Source organism: Zootoca vivipara, chromosome 3 (assembly GCF_963506605.1).
Source record: "Zootoca vivipara chromosome 3, rZooViv1.1, whole genome shotgun sequence".
Classification (NCBI taxonomy): Eukaryota; Metazoa; Chordata; class Lepidosauria; order Squamata; family Lacertidae; genus Zootoca; species Zootoca vivipara.
The window spans coordinates 88748536-88772486 of NC_083278.1; the positions used below are offsets into that span (position 1 = coordinate 88748536).

Sequence of the window (23951 nt, forward strand, 5' to 3'; positions counted from 1 at the left end):
AAGTCAGAGCGCACAGAAACGCCGTTTACCTTCCCGCTGCAGTGGTACCTATTAGTAGTAAGTCCTATTGAGCTCACTGCAGCTTTCCGAGTAAACAATTCAAAATGGTTTTGACAGAGTATATTGGTGGATTGAAGGATGCAGGTAAATTCTGCTAATATCTTGTGCTAGGAAGATAGCAACTCTAGACTATGATTGGTCTGCTCTAATTGAAAATTGTATAGTGGCCTTTTGTGTTTAGAAGAGAGAGAGTTGTGACCTGCCACTGACCCTTTGTAAAGCCTTTCATTTTATTACACTTAGAATCCTGCCTTTCTTTTTCTGATGTGATTGTGAACCACTCAGATAAGTAATGGCTAAGAAAAGAAGCAAGTAGTTTTACTTTCCATCTGAGTTTCAGTTCATCAAGCCTGGAGGAACGTAGTGTATTCTCAGTGGTCCATCTGGCACTGCTGCCATACAGCTCCTGTCTTTTCAAAGCAGCTTGCAGGATGTTACACAGCAGAGTGCTGCATAGAGACTATTTCTAGACATAATATATGATTATGACTTGGAACTGTTAGTCATGCAGCTAACCAAGGTGAGATGTAACTCCAAAGTTCAGTTTTAAGTGGTACAATGTAGCCATTGTTGTACAGCTCTAAAACTACCCTCAGTGCTATTGAACCCAGTCTATGTTTGAATGTTCAGAAAATGTCAGTAATAATTAATTTCCAAAGCAAGTGTGCTCTTGAACAACAACAAAAAAATTGAAATAACTTTGAAATACGTTCCATAGAAAAAGATGATGCCATTTTAATGATGACCTAATTTCGCCATGGTCAGTTTTTGCTTTTGTGTAGAAATGTTTTTTCCAGTAGTTCAGTTTACACAGGGAACACCCTTATTTGCTTCAGAACAACTAACATTTACTCACATGACTCTGAGAATTGAATACTGTAACTCCCTTTTGACTAGTTTTTCCATTACTGGTGAGTCATTTAAGAGTGCATCAGTATGTTTGCTAACTGGGATTAAGCCAAGCCAACCTTCAGTGAATATATTATACATGTGCATATTTCTGAAATTGTTAAAAAAAAGCCCTGCTGAATCAGTGGCTGCTAGTAATGATGCCTCTATTGCCTGAAGTATCAGAGGCAGTATGTTTCGGAATGCCAGTTGCTGGGGATCATGGTGGAAAAGTACTATTGAGATCATGTGTCCTGTTTGTAGGCATCACATAGGCATCTGGTTGGTTACTGTGAGAACAGACCACTGGGCTAAATAGGCCTTTGGTTTGATCTACCAGCCTCTATATATTAATAAGTTTAAAAGTCCAGATCCCAGTTATGATCTGGGTTCTTCCCGACTTCTTATACCGTAACTCTCTATTGCAAGAACCATCATTTTATTCCTATTCACCTTATTTAGTTACCAATTCATAGGACTCTTATCTTAGCTCTTATCTTATAGCTCCTTATTAACAGGACTATTTTATTGTGTATTATAATTAAGGAGTGTTTTTAAATTATGGTGTATTTTAGCAATGTCGCATAGTTGGTTTTCATATTTTGTAAAGCCAGTTTTGGCATTAAGTAGTATATAAATTGTGGGACCCAGGTGGCGCTGTCGTTAAACCACTGAGCCTAGGGCTTGCTGATGAGAAGGTTGGCGGTTCGAATCCCTGTGACGGGGTGAGCTCCCGTTGCTTGGTCCCAGCTCCTGCCAACCTAGCAGTTCGAAAGCATGTCAAAATGCAAGTAGATAAATAGGAACCGCTACAGCGGGAAGGTAAACGGCGTTTCCATGTGCTGCTCTGGTTTGCCAGAAGTTGCTTTGCCATGCTGGCCAAAATGACCTGGAAGCTATACGCCGGCTCCCTCGGCCAATAATGCGAGATGAGTGCACAACCCCAGAGTCGGTCACGACTGGACCTAATGGTCAGGGGTCCCTTTACCTTTTTAGTATATAAATTAATACATAACAGGAGTCTTCGGTGAGAAAATTGTGTTCCTTTTTGCTGCTGAATATACTGTCAGAATTCAGTACATGGACCACTTTTTTGTCTGTAGCAAGCTAGTGTAGCCTTCCTTCCTTCCTTCCTTCCTTCCTTCCTTCCTTCCTTCCTTCCTTCCTTCCTTCCTTCCTTTGTATAGGGTTTTCTATGCTCCTGTTTTTAGATCTGACTCTGTAGAGTAGTGGAGCAAAAGCTTATTTACAATTAATTTGACAGATGCCACCTTGATCTCAAGTGGCTATTTGGTTCAGATGTAGACTTAACCAGAAGATTAAGAACACATATTTAAAATAAACTGTTACTAGTTTTGCCTATGGCTGACATACAAAAGGAATTCCACATGCTGTTTGGTATTGTTTTTACAGTGGTACCTTCGTTTTCGAACGTAATCCATTCCAGAAGACTGTTCGAGTTCCGAAACATTTGAAAACCGGAAGCCTCAATATGGAAAACTCAAAACAGAAGCCGTATTTCTGGTTCGACTTCTGAGGCACATTCGAAAACCGAGGCACTTAATTCCGGGTTTATGACATTCGAAAACTTAAACGTTTCATGGTATAAGGTTTCATGTACTTACGTATTCATCTAGTGTTCTCTGCTTGGATATTTTTATGGTCTATAAATGTTCAAATAAATAAAATAAAAGTTTGGGTTAAGTTTGTAAATGCTGGAAAGAGGAGAGATTGGGATCTGTGCTTAAAATATATATTTTGCTTCCCCACCATCTCTGATATTTCTTCAGATCATTTTAATATACCATTTCTATCTGAAGCAATGAAATAACTTGTTAGTTTGGAGACTAGTACAGCATACTGTGCTGCTGCCAGCCTATTTTGTGCCCTGCGCAAGGCTAACTACTTGCAGGGATGCACTTTCTCTCTCTCCCCCCCCCCCCCGGCCACCTTAGGGTGAAGGGTGGGTAATAAAGTAGTCAGCGTTGGAGTAGGAGTAGGAGTAGTAATATCTATGAGTTGAGTGCTTTGAGTAAAATGGGGCTTTACTATTCCCTTCTTGGTTCCTGAAAAGCAGGCATATTCACATGCACATGAAAGAAGGCAAAAGCACTATACTTCATTGAGGTTTGCAAATTTACCAGATGTGAAGAGCAGCTTGATGAATCCTCAGCACTTGGCTTTTCATCTTTGATAGCTTTTCTGCAAGACTACTTCAGAAGCAATGCCATGTATAATATAGGGAGTTCGCAGAGGTGTACTGATTCATTGCACAGTTTTAGACTGCATAATCCTTGAGGCTCCTCAGAGTCTGTGGACATAAAGTGGTATTATTAATTCAAATAATGAGATGTGGATTTCATTTTATGTTTATTAATATTTAAGTTGTGTAATATAATCAGAATATATCATTAACATTATTTTTAACTAAGATGAATACTTTTTGGTTATGAAAAAGTAAAAATGTTGGAGGAAATACTTAAATGCTTAATCCCTGCACATTAATAACCATTGAAAATGTCCCTTTGAGTTAAGTGAGAGTATTACTCGTGCAGTAAAGGTGGGAATCCTATGCATACTTACCTCGGAGTGAGTACAAACAAACATAATGAAGCTTTCTTTATTTAAAAAATGTCTAAGCCACCCCTCATTTAAACAGATCACAGGGTATTTTACAATTTCGTCAACAGTAAAAATAATAAAAGCAAAACACAATAATCAAAACAATAGAAGCTAAAAGACCATCCAGAAAACCCAACCAACCAAAAGTAAATAAGAAAATCATAACTTGGTGCCAGAATGATATTTTGACTTCCATTAATATGTATATTTACTATAAAGGAAGAAGATGATTTTAGTTTTCTGTTCAGAAGAACAATATTGTATTTACATTTATTTAGTAACATTTAAAAACATAGGCTACTTTGTTGATATGTTGCATGTATTGGTGAACACGCTTTCTCAGAAGAATGGTTGTTGAATGCTGCAAAGACTTGAAAACATTGCAGACCTGGCAGGAATATACTGCTTAGAATTTTAGAGCATTCATTAGCAGTGCTTGATCCTGATGGGTGGATCCACCTCATTTTACACTAAGCAGCCACAACTATAGGATATTCTGCAGTAGCTTCAGTGCTAGATTTTATCGAACAAGAATAAAAGTAAATGAAGGCCTAATATAAAAATATAATATACAGTGGTACCTTGGGTTGCGGTTGAAAAGTCTGCAACCCGAGCAGCGCTTTTGCGCATGTGCAAAAGCGTAATAGAGTGCTTCTGCACATGCGCAAAGCGCACAAGAACGCTTCTGCGCATGCACACGCAGTGAAACCCGGAAGTAAACACTTCCAGGTCCACTGCGTTCATAACACGAAAAAATGTAACCCGCAGCGGATGCAACATGAGGTATGACTGTAATAAAACACTGTTTAATACAAGAGCATACCGTAATTGGCAGGATAAACTGGTGCCTATTCTGTTTCATAAGAAGGCAGTCTGTATATGGAAACTGTTGATGACAAAGAAAATACCATCTTTGGGAAATGCAGTGTCTGTCTGTGTCTCTCTCTCTCTCTCATGTTGTAGACTTCATAGGGTTTTGCACTATGAGACATGTATATATGTGCAGAATACAAGCTTCATTTACCTGGAAAATAGGTCTTGACCTCCTATTTTACGTGCAATACTTGTCCTGTGCTAATATGAGTTTGTGTGGCTTTTTCACTATGTATTGGAAAATCCCTCGACTTTGGGGTAAATTATGGTTGGGGATGAGAAAAGTTCCCAGAATATAAAGTAGGGTTGAAAAACTTATGGCCTTTTTAATGTTTTTTGAACTCCAGCTCCCATCACCCCCAACTGCTGGTCATGTTACCTGGGACTCATGGTAGTTTGGAGGGTTTGGAGGGTTACAGGTTCCCCAACCATAACAACCATGAGGTGGTGACTTGCCACCTCACTCTCCATAGCTGGCTTCTGCTAGATCTTTTTAGGAAAGCATTAAAATGTTATGTTGGTTCTAAAGAAGTGCTGCATTTGCTTCTCTGTGACACACAACCCACTGGGACTTGTACGAAATTCAGACTACACAGCTACTTTTCATCACTTAATTTAAAGCAACAAACAGCTTGTTCCTGTATAATTCCGAAGAATTTTTTTTGGTAGTTGCTTAGGAATTTTAAATATGCTTCCAGCCTAATTGCACGGTAGATTTAACTGTACCCAAATATTCAAAAAGTAAGCATATGTGAAATGAGTCTAGATATAGTGTAGGAGTGGACTGAATTCAGCCCTGAGTGAACTACTTTTAAAAGATAGAATTCCCATGATCCACCATGCGCGTTAAATTTACAAAGCAAGAGTGGCATACTCAGATCTCTTAACTATTAAGACACAACAAATTTGTGTTAACTGATTCTGACTGTGTACTCTTATTTAACTAACACAAGTCATTTGTTGGTTCAGCCCAACAAATCAGTGTTATTTGCAAAAAATCCCAGCAACCACCAAGCAATAGGCTGTCCATCAGTAGATCATTGTAGATATTCTGTGAACCCTGATACAGTGAATTTGACTGTTTTCAATTAAATATGTAAAGCGAGTTAATTTTAGGTTCTGTTTCTAAAGTAGTAAAGGCTTTTATTTTATTTATTTCAGTTTGATCCTATAATAGCAGAAATAGCCTCAGCATTGTTGGATATATATCACAGACAGTGTGGCATGGTGATTAAACTGTAGTTTCAATATGGGAGAATCTGGTTCAAATCCTTGCTCAGCTGTGACACTTGTTAGGTGGCATTGACCAAGTTCCTATCTAAGGTTACCTGTGTCCTAAGGCTTTTGGTAGGCTAAATGACAGTCTTGGGGTCCTTGGAGGAAACTGGGATTTTCATGGTGGCATCCAATACTGCAGGTGCAAGAAACCTCTGTCACGAGGGAACTTTCTCATTCTCTTCCTCTCCCATGTCCTCCAGCCTCATTTGCACTCTCAAAATCAGCTCCAGAGAATTGGGGAACCCTCTGGAGCAATTTAGGAAACATGCAGGGGGACATGAGGAAACAGAAGTCCTGTTGCACCAGTGGAACTAAGCATGTGGAATATTGGATACAACCCTACATAGGATTGCACTGCAATTGTAAATTGTACAGTAGCAATTTACTTGGTGTCCTTTACGCTTGATAGTTTATCGCTCACAGAGAAAATCATCTGATTTCTCATTCTGACCTTAAATATGTTGCTTATTGGGGCCAAGAGTGGAGCAGGATGTATTGATTTAAATCAAGGCGATTTGGGGTGGGGTGGGGAGGTTGTGCATGTAATGGTGCATATAAAATAAATTAAAAGTTATTTTTCTGTCAACCCAAAAAAACTAAACAATAGTCTAGTAGCACCTTAGAGACCAACTAAGTTTGTTCTAGATATCTAGAACAAACTTAGTTGGTCTCTAAGGTGCTACTAGACTATTGTTCATTTTTTTCATTTTTAAATTTATTTCGACTGCATCAGACCAATATGGCTACCTACCTGAATCTAGCAACATAGGTAAAGACTGGATCTGGAGACCCCAGTATGATTTATGAATGAATGAATGAACAGTCCACCTTTTAAAGTTGCTGTCAGCAAAAGAAGGCTTTATTCCATTACAGGCTGATTAAGAGCAAATTGCTGTGTCTCATATCCATGGGGGCTGTTGCCTGGTAACTACAGTGCCAGCAAGGGAAGGATTGCTTTTGTCATGGGCGGAATGAGATAAAAGTTCTCAACCCCCACTCCCTTGCCTCATAGATCATCAGTGAGCTCCAGTGCCTAGTAGGTGATGGCAGAAGGATGAGGGCAGGAAATGTCACCTGAACAATCGTACCATAGGTCACCACATTATTTCTGTTTCTGATACCAGGTTTGAATGTGGTTTTTATTGCAATAACCTTTTTGTAAACCACTCTGAGAGACTATCAGGACTTTGAAGCAGGATATGAGTATCTTAAACGCAAGCTACATGAGGTTAGGCCAGAAATGTAGAATTTTCAATTTTATTTTATTTTATTTATTTTTTGAAAAAATCTGCTTTAAATGAAAATAACCCAATTTTAAATTTTAAAAAACTGATTGTTTAACAAAAAAATTAAATTATCCATCCTAGGGTGGAATAGGGTGTAGCCAATGATGTTTGGGTGATCTCCAGTTGACCTAGCTAGAAATGTGTTACATTTTTGTGCATGATCAGGAGTAAAAATATTATTTTCGTAACTATACTATTAAAGGACAGGAACCTGTGGGTGTACTTTATATTTTCAGGAAATGCCAGATCTTTTTCAGCTTTACTTCCAGATGTTGGCACTTTTCTGTTTGTCAGAAAAAGTATGTGAAGAATGATTCTAAAGAGTGAAAACAGAGTACCGGTAATAACTGTTAAAACTGAGAGAGATGTTTGTGGCTTTCTTTCTTTTTTAACCTTGGTGTAAATAACATTCTGTTACCCAGCTGCCATTCCTGCAGACTATAGGGTTTTCCCTCATCTGCTAGACAGAAAATTGGCAGGCAGTTGCAGTCTTCTTCTTTTTAAGTGCCTTTAGAATATATGTGTGCTTGTGTGTGGAAGGTTGGTTCACTCTTCTCCATTCCATCTTTTGTTTTTCTTCTCTGTTTTGGCTTTGATAGCTAAGAATTGCAAACCAAATTTCTGTGTGTGTCCCCCCCCCCCAGAAGCGGCTTTGTCACGCTGGCTACATGACCTGGAAGCTGTATGCCGGCTCCCTTGGCCAATAATGCAAGATAAGCGCGCAACCCCAGAGTCGGTCACAACTGGACCTAATGGACCTTTCCCTTTCCTATTCTTTTATAGTATATGTGTGCCTATCCTTCCCTTCATTCTCTGCAGTTTTTCTATGCCTATATTAAGAAGGAAGGGTTGCACAGAGAAATTCCTCTTGCACATTGCTGCCATCATCCATCTACACTGCAGCAGTATTTTATAGATATCCTGTGTAACAGTATCATGCCTTGCTGTGTTGGCTTCAGAGTCCAAATCAGAAGAGCCTGAGGGCCATTTTTATTTGGCCACTTTCCCACTGTGAAATTCTTTTTGCAAGGCACACTTTTCAGTGTGTTTTGTCCAGAGCACAGTCATTTAATGGGTTTGATGTATGTTCAACTATATGACAGAAACCAGTCCTCCTCCCTATGTTTTTGACTGACAGTTAAGCACAAACTGGACTCATCTGGCTATTCTTGACTCTCTCTGTCCTGTAAAAGGAACACAGGAATCTACCTTAAAAGGTCAGATCATTTTTTGTCTAGTTTATGCTAACAGCCAGCAACTCTTTAAGGCTTTACGAGGATGTCTTTTCAGACACCTTCTATCTGCTCATTTTTAAGATGTCAGGAATGGAACCTGTGCATGCAAAGCATGTGCTGGAACATTGGACAATAGTCCTGCCTCCTCTAAGTAGAAAGAGATTGCTGACAGGCTGGTCAACAGCACATGACAGGAGTATTTCTTCATTGCATCTCATCTTGTGGTTCTCGGTCTCCGCGTTTGTGGTATTTTTTTCTGTTCCATCCCTTCTGTAAGCTAAGCCTGATGTATGCACTAAGAATTCTCAGTCCAAATTCTATGTTTACCTGATCCCTGCTTGTCTCCTCTGTTTTCCCTAGTTCCGATCCTCCCACATCATATTTCCAGAGCCAGTAAGCCCTATAGCACTGCCCTTCTGATCTTCTTCCAGAATCAGTCACAGAGAGCCAGAATTCTAAGCTCTGCTGGTTTTGTGGGAGGCAGTAATGTGTGTGAACTTGATAAGATGGAGTCCCATGTCAACATCCTCTGTATAACACCCATTATGATTGAAAAGTTAATGTGTTATTCCATAGGATTTGGTTAAATACCCTTATATTAGGAAGTAGATTCACTTTAGAAATGCTCCTAGTTTAATTTTAAACTGGGTGGGCAATGAGTGGTACTCTTCTGTGATAGGGCAGCAAACTTCAATATAGGTAGAGGTCAATGTTGTGCTCTTCTGCTTGTTTCCTCTGCACAAGATTCCAGTTTGCCAGATGTAATGAAAGGTTGCATTTGGGCTTTTTGATTCAAAGAAAAGATGAGTGAGAGGTGACATGATAGAAGCTTTGTTGATGTTCAGTGGTGATAAAGGAAGCAAAATGACAAGGACTGTTGCTTTCACGATCTGTTTGTGGGATTCTTAAAAGTATCTGCATAGTTAATATTAGAAATGTGATGTTGTGCTAGGTTGATCCTTGGTCTGACTCAGCAGAATTCTTCTTATGTTCTTATTCAGTAAGCAGTAGCTGCTTGCTCAGACCTCTTTGCTGACCAAGCAATGAAACTGCTGTGAGAGAACATCTTCATAGTTTGACCACTGAGTTTTTTTCTTAATGATTTTGCTGCTGCAAAGACTGCAGATGTTTACATGGCAGAGAAATTATGATGATGTTGATGATACAGCAAATTGACCTCTCAAGTTAGAGCTGTTCAGAAATAAATGGCCCAGGGAATTAATTATTCTTGCACTATCTGTCTTTATGGAACCCTATGGTCACATAGTTCCTTAACTATTTTCTTAGTCATGAAAAGTATTCTAAACATTATTAAAGATGTAGTGATATCATAAATCATCAGATGTAGCACAGGCCTTTTTTCAGAAGTTACTCCCCCCCAACTACTTTTACCAGTGCTTATTTTTCGAGTATTCCCATGACAGCTTCTTGTTAATGCATGACCTCGCCTGCACATGCACATGAATGTACACTTCACCAGCACGTGTTTGAGATCTTTAGCTAAGAGTCATGGTGCACCATTCATATAAGGGGAAATTAATAGCCAAACAACAATCCAAAGTTTGGAATGAAAAAAAAGTTGCAGTTTAAAGAAAAGAAAAGAAACATTATACAAGCAGTATGTAGATTAGATTGCCAATTACTTGGTTAAATGTAAGGAGAAGTAGAGACCTGAGGAATCTAATATCAAATAAAGAGAGGGAAGGGTAATAGGCATCAGAGAGACACATAGAGAGAGATCAGGGGGTTAGAGGAGTAGTATAAAATATCAAAATTAAGAAACTTGCATCATAAATTCAGATTGACTCCTATATTTTTGATAAGTACATTTTCCTTGACAGTATACTTTTCCTCACACCCTATTTCTTAAGAATGTAGGAAGCTGCCTTACGCTTAAGACCAGGCACCCCCAAAGTGCGGCCTTCCAGATGTTTTGGCCTACAACTCCCATGATCCCTAGCTAACAGGACCAGTGGTCGGGGAAGATGGGAATTGTAGTCCAAAACATCTGGAGGGCCAAAGTTTGGGGATGCCTGCTTAAGACTATGAGCCCATCTAGGTCAGTAGTGTCAACAATGGCAGCAACACTCAAGGGTTTCACATATGAGCCTATTCCAAACATATATGCGGATACTGAAGATGGGACCTTCTGCATGTAAAGCAGATGGCTCTACCACAACCCACAAGGTGATTAAATTGCTCAGGTGCTTAATTTCTGAAGTGTTTAAATAAAATCTTGGCACAAGGATAACTTGCATGAGCATTTCTGGGTTCTTGAAATCATACATAGGAAGCTGTCTCATACTGAGTCAGACAACTAGTCTATCCAGCTCAGTATTGCTTCCACTGATAGGCAGCGGCTTCCATGTGGGGGACATTCCCAGCCCGACCTGGAGATGGCAGGGACAGTGGCGGAGCTTCATGCTCCAGCACCGGGGTGGTGGTGGTGGAGAGCAGGCGTGGGCGGGGCTGGTGCGCGTCCCAGGGGCATGGCGCGCATCCTGGGGGCGTGGCACGCCACCTGTACCAGCATGGCGTGTGTCCTGGGGTGTGGCATGCCGCCTGCTGGGATCGCGCTGCTGGGGGCAGTGCGCTCCCCCTGCACTCCTCTTCCTCCGCCAGTGGGCAGGGTTTGAGCTATGGCTCTTTCCTCTAGTGTTCAAATGGCTGTGAAGGTGGTGGGGAAATTTTGAGTTCAGTGGACAACATAACTAAAATGAAGGGCTCTGCCCATAAGCCTCCAATTTGGACTCCTCTTAGGTTATAGCTGAAGTGTGTTTATAATGAGTTACCTCTTCTATCCCATGACAGTTTATCACAGACTATCCATTTGGTGTAGACTGTCAGTTCTATTTTCTCGGCCTTTGTGTTTTGTGAGTTCTTCTGTAGAATGACCAGAGAAAAGGAGAGCCGGAAAAAGAAAAAATTGACAGGTGAAGCTTTCCACAATCCCCACATGACAAACCACAGTTCTTTTCCAAAGTCTATTCTTTTGCATAGCTCTTTTAAGGTATCAAATAACTACAATATGGAAATTCATTGTAGTATTTCCCAATCCTATTTATTTAATTTTAAACTTTAAATAACTGTAGATTGCTCCCATTTTGATCTGGATAGATGAACAACCTTCTAGCTTAAGGGTGCCATATATGTCTAGAATTTCCTGGGCACAGCTGGAATACCACAGTCGAAAGCAGTATCCGGCCAGAAATCGGCCAATTGTCTGGGAACTTATGGCAACCAATGTCGGCAATGTCATTTTTGCTAATTTTTCTTTAAAAAAAAAAAGCTCAAAAATGTCTAATTTATTTGTGACTCAGCCAAAGAAAATGGGGGGGGGCTCAACAACTTATGGTATTCCCCCCCCAAAAAAAAGCTCAATAAGATTTTAACTTCAAGTATTTCTGCAGACTGTAATATGTAAATACTATAGAGGCCTTGAAAATACATGCTGTATGTATTTGGAATGATCTCTACTGTGAACATGTGAAATCGTGATCATTTTCATTAGTTTTTAGTAGATAATGGGTTATAGCACTCATTCTTAAATGTTAGTCGTGTACAGGTTTTTAATATATTAATATTGCTACTCTGCCTAAAATGATTGATATTTTCCTTTGTTCCAGCCAAGCCTTTCACGTCCAAAGTCAAACAGATGCGACTACATAAAGAAGACTTTGAAATCTTGAAGGTGATTGGCCGAGGAGCCTTTGGGGAGGTAAGAGTTATTTAGATGTTGAATGGGCCTGTGTAAGCATCATATGTACAGCTAAATCACAGGATATACTTCTAAGCTTTTTTGATCTGGAAATGCATTGTATGCACTGTTGGGCACTTGAATTCAATTTTTAATTCCTTTTCATTCCACAGTTTGTTGGTTTTCTGCACTTAATTTTTGTAGGGGCATTATGACCTCATTACTAATGTCACTTTGTTTGCTTGCTTGCTTGCTTTGCATATTTAAGGGTTTGTGGGCTGAACATTTTGTACAACCTTTCTAAAGTTATCACTATATAGTCACAGTACTAGAAGGAATAATGATCTGGAAGGACCTTTGCTATAGCGGTTTCTTAAGTCTGTTTAGGATAGGTGTAAAAACACAGTTCTTGCAATGGATGGATGTAAGCAGTAGGTTCTCCCAGGGCAGTCCAACTTTTCATACCAAATGGGTTGCAAGAGTACTTCAACACAGAACCCGCAGGCCACACACTGAATTAAATTTACTTATAATTAATTAAAGTGTTTGCAATATACTTAATATACACAATTTATATACTAAATTAAATACATAATAAAACACACAATAGATTTAATATATTTAATTATTAAACAAATTTAGAACACAAACAGATGTGTGTGCTTTTGTTAACAACGCACGAGAAAACCACCAATTTTTAAGGTTTCAGTATGTTCTTTTCTTGCCAAGGGCTGTCAAAAAAGGCCACATGGGGCCACAGGTGGCCTGTGGGCCATAGGTTGGACCACCCTGTTCTAGATTAACACTGGTGCTACTTGCAGAAATAATCTGGAAGTAGGTGTGAACAGTGAGGCAGACTGAGAAGGTTACCTAGGGTGGCTAAGTCCTTGTTCTGGTCTCTGCAACTCCTTCAGCTTCCTGCTCATTCTTTGCAGGATTTCTGCCAGCACACTCCTCCTGCCTTCTATGTGTGTGGGGGGTGGGGGTGGGGAGATGTTCCCAATTCAGTCTTTGTCTCTTGAGGCTAACATTGGTCTCTTTGCTAGAAGTAGGTCAGTGAAAGCTGCACATGCTCCCATGTAGCATCATTCTGTTCTGGACTCGGACACTGTGCCATTGCAATGGCACTTTGTTTGGCTCCCTGAAACTTGGTTGGTACAGCTCTGCTGGCCTGGGTTCCTGTGGCAACTGGTACTTCTGCTGACAAGTTCTTTGGCACTACTGCCACTTCCTTTCAGGGGAGCAGGCTCAGTCTGAGCTGGTGTTTCACTGGTTTGGTAGTACCCATACAACACTAAAATTTCAGTATGGTAATGATTAATAGTTCCATTAAAATGTCAACTCAGAGTGCAGCATCTGTGAACAACAAAAATCCCATGTTTGGGATTAAGAAAGGGGGAGGGGGGCTAACAGGTACCCTAAAATATGTATATGGTATGGCTGTGTTGAAAATACTGTGTACAGTTCTGGTTGCCTCAACTCGAAAAGGCAGGAAAAGATACAGAAAGGACAAACAAAACCTTCATGAAGTTGGAACGCCCTCCTTATGATGTGAGTCCATGTTTTTTGGGCTTTTTTGTTTGTCTTAGAAATAATACATAATAGAAGTTTATAGAAACATTAGATGGAGAGAATATGTAGAGAGAAGGGTTTTGTCCTTTCTCATTTTTTTAGAGCTTGATTTGAAGTAGAGTCAGGGCAGACAAAAGAAGTACTTCACAAAATATAAAATTTGTGATGTGTTTAAATGAGATGTGGCATTTGTTTGAACCCTAACTTCCCTTTTGTGTGCATGTGTTGGACTTGTTAGTACAGATAACATCTCCATCATAAAGTAAAAGAACCAGACTGAGCATGCCTGCTTCTGGATGAAATGTTCTGTCACTATACTCTGAAGGGTTTGGATAAGATTTAACCAATTATTACGGATAATTGCAGTAGTCACTGAAATTTAGTCTATTGCAAAATGGAACTCGTAATATTCTTTTTTGGAAAGTGTGTAATTTTTAGGGGAGCTAAAGAGAATAGCAACATTTTACAGGAGAGTATTATATCTGCTGATAATTTCTAACCCTTAGGCAGCATGATCCTGAGCTCTATGTAGTACAGGGAGCCTTCAGCCAATACAGGCTTTTCAAGTAGTCTTCCAGACCAAATTAAGATCTTCTTGCAGATGTGGTGCAGGGTGGAGAAGAGGAGGGGTGTCATTGAGGGATGAGATGGTGGTTTACACGAAATCCCTCTGCTTTGCAAAGGCTTCTTGCTGGAGCAAGAGACTGCAAGACGAGAGGAGTTGATTACAGTTCCTTGGTATCAGACCTTCAGTCTGCATAACTTGGGATAGTTTACAGGGGAAATCCCTGGGGTATACTACAAGGAGTCCAGGCTTTTCTTAACTTAGAATGAAGAATTGGGTGTGGCTGTTTCATCTCAGTGCCACTTTATTCCAAGACGTGGATTATTTGTGTGAATCTGAATGTTGGACTAGATGACCCTCTGGGTCCCTTCCAACTCTACAATTCTTTGATTTTATGAAATTCATATGTGTGCTGCCCTTAAAAGCCAAATGAGCACAAAATGACTAACATTCCTACTACTTCAAGTGTGTTTCTTTTTAAACCATTGCTTATCCAAGAAGCAGTAGGAATCTGTTAGCAGATATTTTTTTCTCCAGATAGCTGCACACATTAAAATAATTGAAGAAGGAATGGCAGTGTGTTGATGTACAAGTACATGAGAGACCAAACCTTGTGAAGAGGCAGAAACAGTTTGACAGCAAGCCAGGCAGCATTACTGTTTGTGGGAAATATGGAAAACAGTTGGAAGAATGATTTTGGCTTCTTTCTCCTTTCAAACTAAAACCAAAATGTTTATATCAGCACATACCAAGCATTTTTAGCAGGCTGTTCATGGAGGAAAAATACACTTAAAATATTAAATTTTCAGATTTAATAAATCAGTGACCAGACTTTTGCAGGGAAGGGATGAAATAGTGTAATTGTCACTTTGATTTTGTTTCTCTTTGCTGTTTAACTGCTGGTTAGAGAGCTTTTGAAGGTTGTGAAATATGTGTGTATATATCTCCTATCCTCAGTCTTATTTCCAAGCTCTTTTTCCCACATACTTTTCAATTCTGTTAGGGGCCCCTCAGCAGTGTCTGTCAGTGACCTATATATATTAGCCAACAATCATTTCCCAGATTGCCCTCTATTAGCAAAATGGCCTCAAACCTTGTGAGGCCGAGACCCAAGCGTCCCAGGTCCACCCAGAGCTGTTCCTGGGTGACCGGTTTTTTATTCTTATAAAAATCTCTAAGCTTGAAATAATGAGGAGCAGGTGGGAGACACTTCCCATGTTTGAAAGGTGTTGCGAGTAAAGCAAAAAATTTTTGTAGTACTGCCATGTTCTCATTCCAAAAAGGTGTGGACCTTGTACCTTCTACAGTGTGGTCCGATGTTTCCAAGATTTTAACATCATGAAACAAAGTTGGCAGAATTGGAATGCTTCATAATACAAGTCAGTATTGGGCAATGCCCACCCCTCATCTGATTTTGTGTAAAGAATTTAAAGTGGTCTCTTACCCTTTAAAGTATAATTATTTAAAATCTTCTGCCAGCACTTGAGAGTAGATTGATAGCAGGAAGATGCGGAGGATCCTAGCCAATATGATTGATCCCTCAGCAGATTTCTTTAGCTTTCCAAGAATTTTGGCCAGAAATGAGAATCGATTTGTGTTGGGAGAAGTGAGCATAAGAATATGTTCCCATTTGTTGTTGTTTAGTCATTTAGTCGTGTCCGACTCTTTGTGACCCCATGGCACCTGCAATAAAAATAATTCTGCCCATTGGGTCCCACTAGATTTTATGTACTTGAAATTTATATTCTCTACTTCCCTGAAAAACCATCTTGGCAGGCACATTTCATTAAATCCTGCACAAGGAAAAACAGGAAATTTTGTCCAATAATTACTACTCTTGTTTCTGGAAAGTTATGTGTCTTTAGCCAACAATCCAGCTCTCTTATCTCACACTGTATTGTGTTCCTTGTTTCTAAGTACGTGATCTTAGCAATTATCATGGTAAATGTACATAGAGGCAAACAGAAGTTTATTAATTTCCCACTTGTCCTCCGTTGTCTATAAGCAGAATGTGTGTAATGTAAAAGGCACGTGGGTTGCATAACCAGACATTTTGGATTGTGGTTCTAATGCTTTATTTAGTTGCAGATCAGTATGCTTTTTAATTGTTGTAGCAACCAATTGGTGTGTACTTTTGTTCTGAAAATGCAGAAAAACTTGATTAAGTCTAAATATTTAATTATTATTTTTGGTGATTTAAATCAGTCCATTCTGACATATTAGGACATTCTCACTTTAAACCACTTTTAGAACAAGAAAAGTTTTATCCTTGCACTATAAATTTGGATTTAAGTCAGACTACTTTGAATTGCTTTTCCATTGTCATTCTCATTTCTGCTTGTTTTCTTTCTTTGTTTACCCATGTTGCCATTTGCCTGTTGCCTTTTAGGTTCCCATAAAGCCACAGCACTGTTGAAATAAAAAACTGTTACAATTACAATAAAAATGTATTCAGGAAGAAAGGAGAAAACATTCCAGTGCTTTATTTTTCCACAGAAATCTTTCCTTTTCATAAATTCATTACTAATAATGAATTGATGCAAATAATTATTAGGCAAGCTTGATAGTTTCAAAGTTTTTAGCTTTGTTCACTAAATGCATAAGTAAAAGAAACATGCAAAATTGGCTATTCTCTAAGCAAAAAGACAATTTTCTGATGCAAACTGAAAATGTTCCAATTCAAATTTTCTAGAAACCTCACACCACTAGTGAAAACTGAAAAGCATTGCACCCTGTGTGATTGGTCACTTGCTTCCCTCTTTTTTTGTCATTGGCCCCCTAGAACACAAAATAAAACCAGATCGTTTTCAGAAATACCCTTTTCTTTGTTTTACTTAGGGTAGCTTTGCCTGCTTGCTTGTGATTGGCGTGTTGAAGTATCTTACAGTTCATATGTAACTTATTAAAACTAACTTTAGTATCTGTTTCAAGTATAAGAGCTAGTTATAAAATGCTGTTTATTTTCTTTTTAAAACAACCTCCTGTTTTTCTTGCTTGCTTTATCTTGAATCTCATGTATAAAGAACTTTAATTTGAACTTGGATTTCACCAAGGATTTTGCTCACTTAGAATCTGCCTTGTCTGCTTGCCAGACGTTGCTCCATACTTTTGAGAGAAAATAAGAGGAAGGTATGGATTGGACCATTGCCTGGCCAGACCAGAAAGCTTGCAAATTTCCACAGCCCTCTTGTGCCTCCCAGTTTGGGAGTAAAATAAGAGGTAGGTTAGCCAGTTAATTAATTTACAAAGGAAGGGAGAGGTAGAAATAAGTTCACTGTTGTTAATTTTTTTAAACAGGATTTAAAACCAGTTTCACATTCTGATGCTGGATTAAGAGTGATCTCTGGTTAGACAGCAGGATCACGTACAGTAGTGTATTTGTGTTTAGGAGGAGAGAGGTTAGGGCAGGCATCCCCAAACTGCGGCCCTCCAGATGTTTTGGCCTATAACTCCCATGATCCCTAGCTAACAGGACCAGTGGTCAGGGATGATGGGAATTGTAGTCCAAAACATCTGGAGGACTGAAGTTTGGGGATGCCTGGGTTAGGGGAAGAGTGCACAGTACCATAGCCAGCTCCTGCTTCCTAAGTCAAATTCATTAATTCTGAACCAAATTTCATGCATCCTGAGACTGTCAGTTTAGTATGCTATCATTGCCTCCAAAATGGCTTGTTAAAAAAGCTTGCAGGACCTGTTGTCAATTTAGCTAGTCCAGCAGGTGTTTCACAATGTAACATACATTTTATCACAAACATTGATATAAAATATGTGTTTAAATGTGATTGCTTTTAGCAGATTACTCCAGAATTTGTGAAAACATACAAAGTGGTATGAAAATTAACTGATGTGTCCATCTCTATGTTTTGTAAATGTACACAAAACAGTAAACTGGGAAAATTCATGTACAACCAACATTACTTTTAACTGTGGCATAAGATAAACTATGAAAAGAAAATAATATTCTTCTGAGGATTGCTTTCACCTTAACTGTGCCCTTATAATGTGATGGGCCCAAGCAGGAATTAAGATTGCCGGAAGAAATATCAACAACCTCAGATATGCAGATGACACAACCTTGATGGCAGAAAGTGAGGAGGAATTACAGAACCTTTTAATGAGGTGAAAGAGGAGAGTGCAAAATATGGTCTGAAGCGCAGCATCAAAAAAACGAAGATCATGGCCACTGGTCCCATCACCTCCTGGCAAATAGAAGGGGAAGAAATGGAGACAGTGAGAGATTTTACTTTCTTGGGCTCCTTGATCACTGCAGATGGTGACAGCAGTCACGAAATTAAAAGACGCCTGCTTCTTGGGAGAAAAGCAATGACAAACCTAGACAGCATCTTAAAAAGCAGAGACATCACCTTGCCGACAAAGGTCCGTATAGTTAAAGCTATGGTTTTCCCAGTAGTGATGTATGGAAGTGAGAGCTGGACCATAAAGAATGTTGATCGCCGAAGAATTGATGCTTTTGAATTATGGTGCTGGAGGAGACGACTAAACGACTAAACAACAACAACAATAATGTGATGACTTCTAGAGAAGTTTTTAGATTTTTAGATAAGAACACTTTAGTTCTGATCAGTAAGACACTTAAGAAAAAGAACTCTTATAAAATCTGTACCAGGTATACTATATGAGAAGTATATTTAACTATTGCTAGTGGTAGGCACAAACATTTTCAAAACAAAGTTTAACTTAAACATTTTCTTCTGTCCCTTCATTTTTATATATTCCTGGATTCTATTTTATTTTTACAAGTGTACAATTGTGGAAGAGGTCAGACTTTATTATTATACCATAGCAATTCTGGGAACTAATAACTGTTCCATCCAAGTTTTCATGTTTCCTGCCTTATACTTTTATAAGAATTCAGCATGGTATATTAGCTTGAGACTTTGCTTGGGCTCATGAAAGAGACTTGTTTGACACTTCTTTCATCAAGCTGTCATCTGCTGCAGCATTTGTTCCACAAATTCATTGGCTCACACTAAGAATGGAAGTTTATAGATAGATAGACAAGAGGGCAAGGTTCAACCTTATTTTATTTTTGTCAATAGCCCAAAGGGAAAAATCAGATACAAATCTTTGTCACAGAGTGTAAACAGGTAGAAACAAAAATAATTGTTAATATTTTTTGAATTGATTGGGAGTTTCCTTTCCGAGTGATGGCAGTATGGAATGAGACTATTTAAAATGCTTTCATCATTGAGCATTTCATTTTGGGTGTGGCGTACTCCTACTGCTATGTGACAAGCTCTGATTAGACTTTGGAGTTCTGTTTTCCACAAGTTTAATAGAATTCAATTTATTTATTTATTTAACAGCTTTTCTGAACAACTTAAAATTTAAAATTCTTTAAGCAGTATCATAAAAACAGATATAACATAGAGTAAGTGTGATAGAATCAGGAATTTGGTGTTAGGGAAAACTTATTTAGAACCAGCCTAGCATTCATGGCCTGGGAACTGCTTAAGTGTGGTGCTTTCTCACAACATGAAGGTCCCATCAGAAACCTCTGGCTATATATGGTCCATGCTGTGACTTGTTCTAGAAACTGGAGCAGTGTTGGCATAGGAACAAGCCACAGCATGGACACCTCTCACAGGTCCCCCACCCCAATGGCACAAGAAGGAGCCATGATGCAGTGGTTACCCAGGTAACGCACTTAAGGTCTTTCTTTTTCATTATGCAGATTGAGATGATAACTGAGACAATAGAATTATGTATCCTGTTTCATTATGCAGATGGGAAGAGGTCACTTCTTAATGTAGTAAATTATTATCTCAGTGATGCTTCTGTGTATATGAAATACACTCCCCAGACAGGCAAAAATCTGCTGCTTTTAAAATTTCCTGTTATAATTCATCTGTTTCTGTAGTTTTAAAATATGTTTTTACTTTTCTTGCATTTCAAAACTGTTGCTGCTGTTTTTTGTAATTGTTGGATCCTATATCATAATTACTGGGTTCTAATCCCTCTTCCACTTTGTAGGATGCCTCAAGAGTGATAGCCATTGAGTATCTAATAAATGTAATTAATAAATAAACATTAGAGATAGGGTTTTAGTGTCTTTCAGCCTACCTCAGATATGTTAATCTGCTTACAAATAGGGAACTTTGTATGCAAAGGAGCATTAAAAAATATGTCCATCCTGCATTTCAAGTCTGAAGGGGCACATTTTAGCATCAGTTCATCATATTTGGCATAATGTTTCTATCAGGGCTTTGTACTGCATGATCTGCTCCCTCTGAGCTGTTGCTTCCTTATTTTCTTCATGGAATCTGCTGACCTAAATGGGTAAAATCGTAATATATAGTACTCAATCTGTGGCTATGTCATTATGCATTATGCATTGCTACTGCAGCATATGTGAAATCTAAACATCTGTTGGTCTAAAGATCTGTTGGTCTATATTTCTTCAGTAAAATTTGAAGTTATGCAACCATTATTTGCAGTAGGATTGTGTGAAAATGAACTGCACTGGATATGTCTTGGTGTATTATGAACAAACATATATATATATTTAAAAACTAATTTTATCATTTCAGGTTGCAGTAGTAAAATTGAAAAATGCAGATAAGGTATTTGCCATGAAAATATTAAATAAATGGGAGATGCTGAAAAGAGCTGAGGTAAGACTCTCAAGAAATGTATACTCAAGAGTCTGTTAAGATTATTAGTTTTGGCTTCCATTATTGAAATAAAATATGAAATAAATGCAGAACTAGATTATTTCTAAACACAGAACATTTTGGGAAATAATGCCCAATCTAAAACATGGACCATGTCATTTCCATTTCCAAAACTCCTTCTGCTTTGTATGCTTAATATTCCCCTGCTTGCAAAAATGATTTAAGATCTTTCATATCAAAATTTTAAAATACAGATTTAAGTCTGCTAAGATGTTTTGATATGGATTCTGCAACCAGAGAGTCCAAAAATGTGTTTACAGAGTACCATAAAAGCTAGTAGGCATATATACAATTTGCACACAGTTCTGTGTTTAAAAATAATCTAGCTCTGTTTGCAGACTTCCAGGCATAGGTCACTTGCTGGGAACAATATGCAATAGTCTATATGTGCCCACGAGTTTCTGTCACTGGATCTCAGCATTAAGCATATAGGTCTGTACACTTTGGTCATATTACTGGATTGGGATACGTCTACAGTGCCCAAGAGTGTGTACCCCTGTGTACAGATACTTATGTATATCAATGCACCAGTCTTAGCTGCCAAGTATCCCGTTTTTCGCAGGAAACCCCCGGATTTTAACCCGTTTCCCGCTGTTCTCCCGAATGGAGAAAAATCCCGGAAATCCCCCATATTTCCTACCTGCCAGGGAGCCTCCATTTTGGGTACCCTTCTTCCCATGTGTGGGCACCGGAAATCGGGCAGAGCGGCACCGGAAGTCATGCGGCCACCACCATGATAGCCGCCGGGCATGCGTAGAAGCGACTTCCGGTACCGCTCTGCCCGATTTTCGGTGCCCACACATGGGAAGAGCGGCACCGGAAGTTGCTTCTATGCAACTTCCGGTGCCTCGCCACTGCTGATCCCGCATTTTTCAGCGGGAGACTTGGCAGGTATGGCACCAGTAGTATTTTGTGGTATATTTGGATTTTGTTCCTTAGGTGACAGATACTAGTAATGGTTGATGGAAACTCCTTCTACTTTTTGAATAGCATTTATTATTTGCATGTTATATGTAAAAAAGGAATTTAAAACCTGAGTGTCACACTTATAATTCCAGTATCTCCCTTGTTATATAACCAAATGATATCAACATATGTGCATACACAGTTGTCTTACACTGCATCATATTAGTCCAATATTGTCATTTCTGGCTAGTAACAGCTTTCTCAGGAGCTCAGGCAGAACTTTTCCCAGCCCAGCTTATTCTTTAACTGGAAATGCCAGGAAGTGAACCTCAGATGTGAAAGCATGTGCTCTACCATTATAATATCCATGCATTGGATAGCAGAAGGAGAGAGGGAAACTATAGTTAGTTTCTCTCAAGATACAATGGATGTCAAGAATTCCAACCAGCAGAACTTGTGGGAAGAGAAGCTCGCATAGAGAAAATAGTTCATAGGCTATAAATAGCCTTAGTTTAAGGGGGAGGTTGTTTTCAAACCAACTCTGTTATGATACATTCTCTTAGAAAGCTATCTCTATTTAGCTTTATTTTTTACATACCACAACTGTTAAATTTTTGGTTACAGGTAGGTAGCCGTGTTGGTCTGGATCGAAGTAAAAAAAAAAAAATTCCTTCAGTAGCACCTTAAAGACCAACTAAGTTTTTATTTTGGTATGAGCTTTCGTGTGCATGCACACTTCTTCAGATACATTTCACTGTATCTGAAGAAGTGTGCATGCACACGAAAGCTCATACCAAAATAAAAACTTAGTTGGTCTTTAAGGTGCTACTGAAGGAATTTTTTTTTTTGTTAAATTTTTGAAATCTAAAATGCCTCATGATGAAATCATGATGAGAACCTAGTGGCCTAATTGCCACATCATAGTGAACTATAATTAACTGTAGATGCAGATATTGTTCCTGACTTGGATCCTCCCTTTGCTCAATGTTGGGGAAACCTGAGAGTTCAAGGGCAACATTTTTGGGGCTGCATGCCTGCAATGGCCAAGAACAAACCATGGCTTCACCCAGCAGCTTGTTTGCACTGAAATAAACACAACCCCCAGTTTGGACATAGTGCTAAACTAGGGATTGCCATTTGTTTCTCCCACACATGTGACGATGAGTGAATTAGGAGGTTCACAGTAGACCATTAACTAGTTTGCTGTTACCTGCCAATGCAGCCAGTAACTCAAAAAGCACTGCTAATATTTTTTAGATGCAAGTAATGATATGCATGATATTTTTATAATAAAATGCCATGCTTAAAATGCCTAGTGGTAGTGGTGGTGGGGGTTGGATACACACACACATGAAGAAAACACACACTCTAGATACACATACCGTACATACACAAAGTTTTAGCGTGTGGAATGGCATCCCTTCCAGACCATGGTAGATTGTACAACTAATGAAAATTGGCAGTTTAGATATTTAGACTCCATCCAAATATAAACAGTGGGATGCAAAAATGCAGCTCAATTCCCTCATGTATTCTATAGTTCATTCCACAACTCTGAATGGTAGTTAGTATTATTTTAGAAAAAAAATATTGCTTTTGCTTCTAGTTAAAAATAGAAACCTGAAACAACTGGATGGAGCAAGTTTAGCCTTTGGGGTATTGTGTGCCAAAGGTCAGGATCCGAAGAGCTAGTTGTGGTGCAATCCAATGACTATTTACTTGGCAGTAAGTCACATTCTGTTTGTCTGTGCCTTATGCCTATGAAGAGTGTTTAGGATTGCATCCCTAGGCTGCGTAAACATTGTACTACAGTATTGGGCTTTCAAAATTTATTTGTTTTTGCTCTGTTGAATTGTTAACTTGCTTTTTAAGAAACACAAACAACTTTGAACAGCTGCCACCCATATAGTATCACAATTTCCCCAGTTTCAAAGGCAGTTTGCCATGGCAGAGGGCTGTGGGTTGATGTTTGAGAAAGGCAACTTTACTTTCACAAGTTGGCTATATTTATGGGGAGTTAAAGCTGTTATATTTCATGAAGCATAGGTCTGTCATTGGCTGTTGATGGAATCTTCATATTTGTGCAACTGAATACTAGTTGCTGAGAGAGGGCATGCTATGGGAGAGCAATTGCCTTCTCACAGCTTGGTTGTGGGCTTCCTTAAAAGAATCTGGTTGGCTGCTGTGGACAGCAGGTTACTGGACTAGTTATACTTTTCCTCTTACTCAGCATGGATCTTAATGTTGTGCAAAGTGTATAAAAAACTTGAGCAT

General features: G+C 38.9%; 1 protein-coding gene across 4 annotated transcripts in view; it reads left to right on the forward strand.

The window, feature by feature from the left end:
* The window catches only part of CDC42BPA (CDC42 binding protein kinase alpha), a 167352-nt gene that overhangs the window by 27338 nt on the left and 116063 nt on the right, over positions 1–23951 (forward strand). For all 4 annotated transcript variants that reach the window (XM_035111463.2, XM_060272965.1, XM_035111467.2 and 1 more), the window contains exons 2-3: positions 11869–11960; positions 20628–20711. In XM_035111463.2, coding sequence (XP_034967354.1) covers positions 11869–11960; positions 20628–20711 — 176 coding nt within the window. The remainder of the gene's footprint in view (positions 1–11868; positions 11961–20627; positions 20712–23951) is intronic.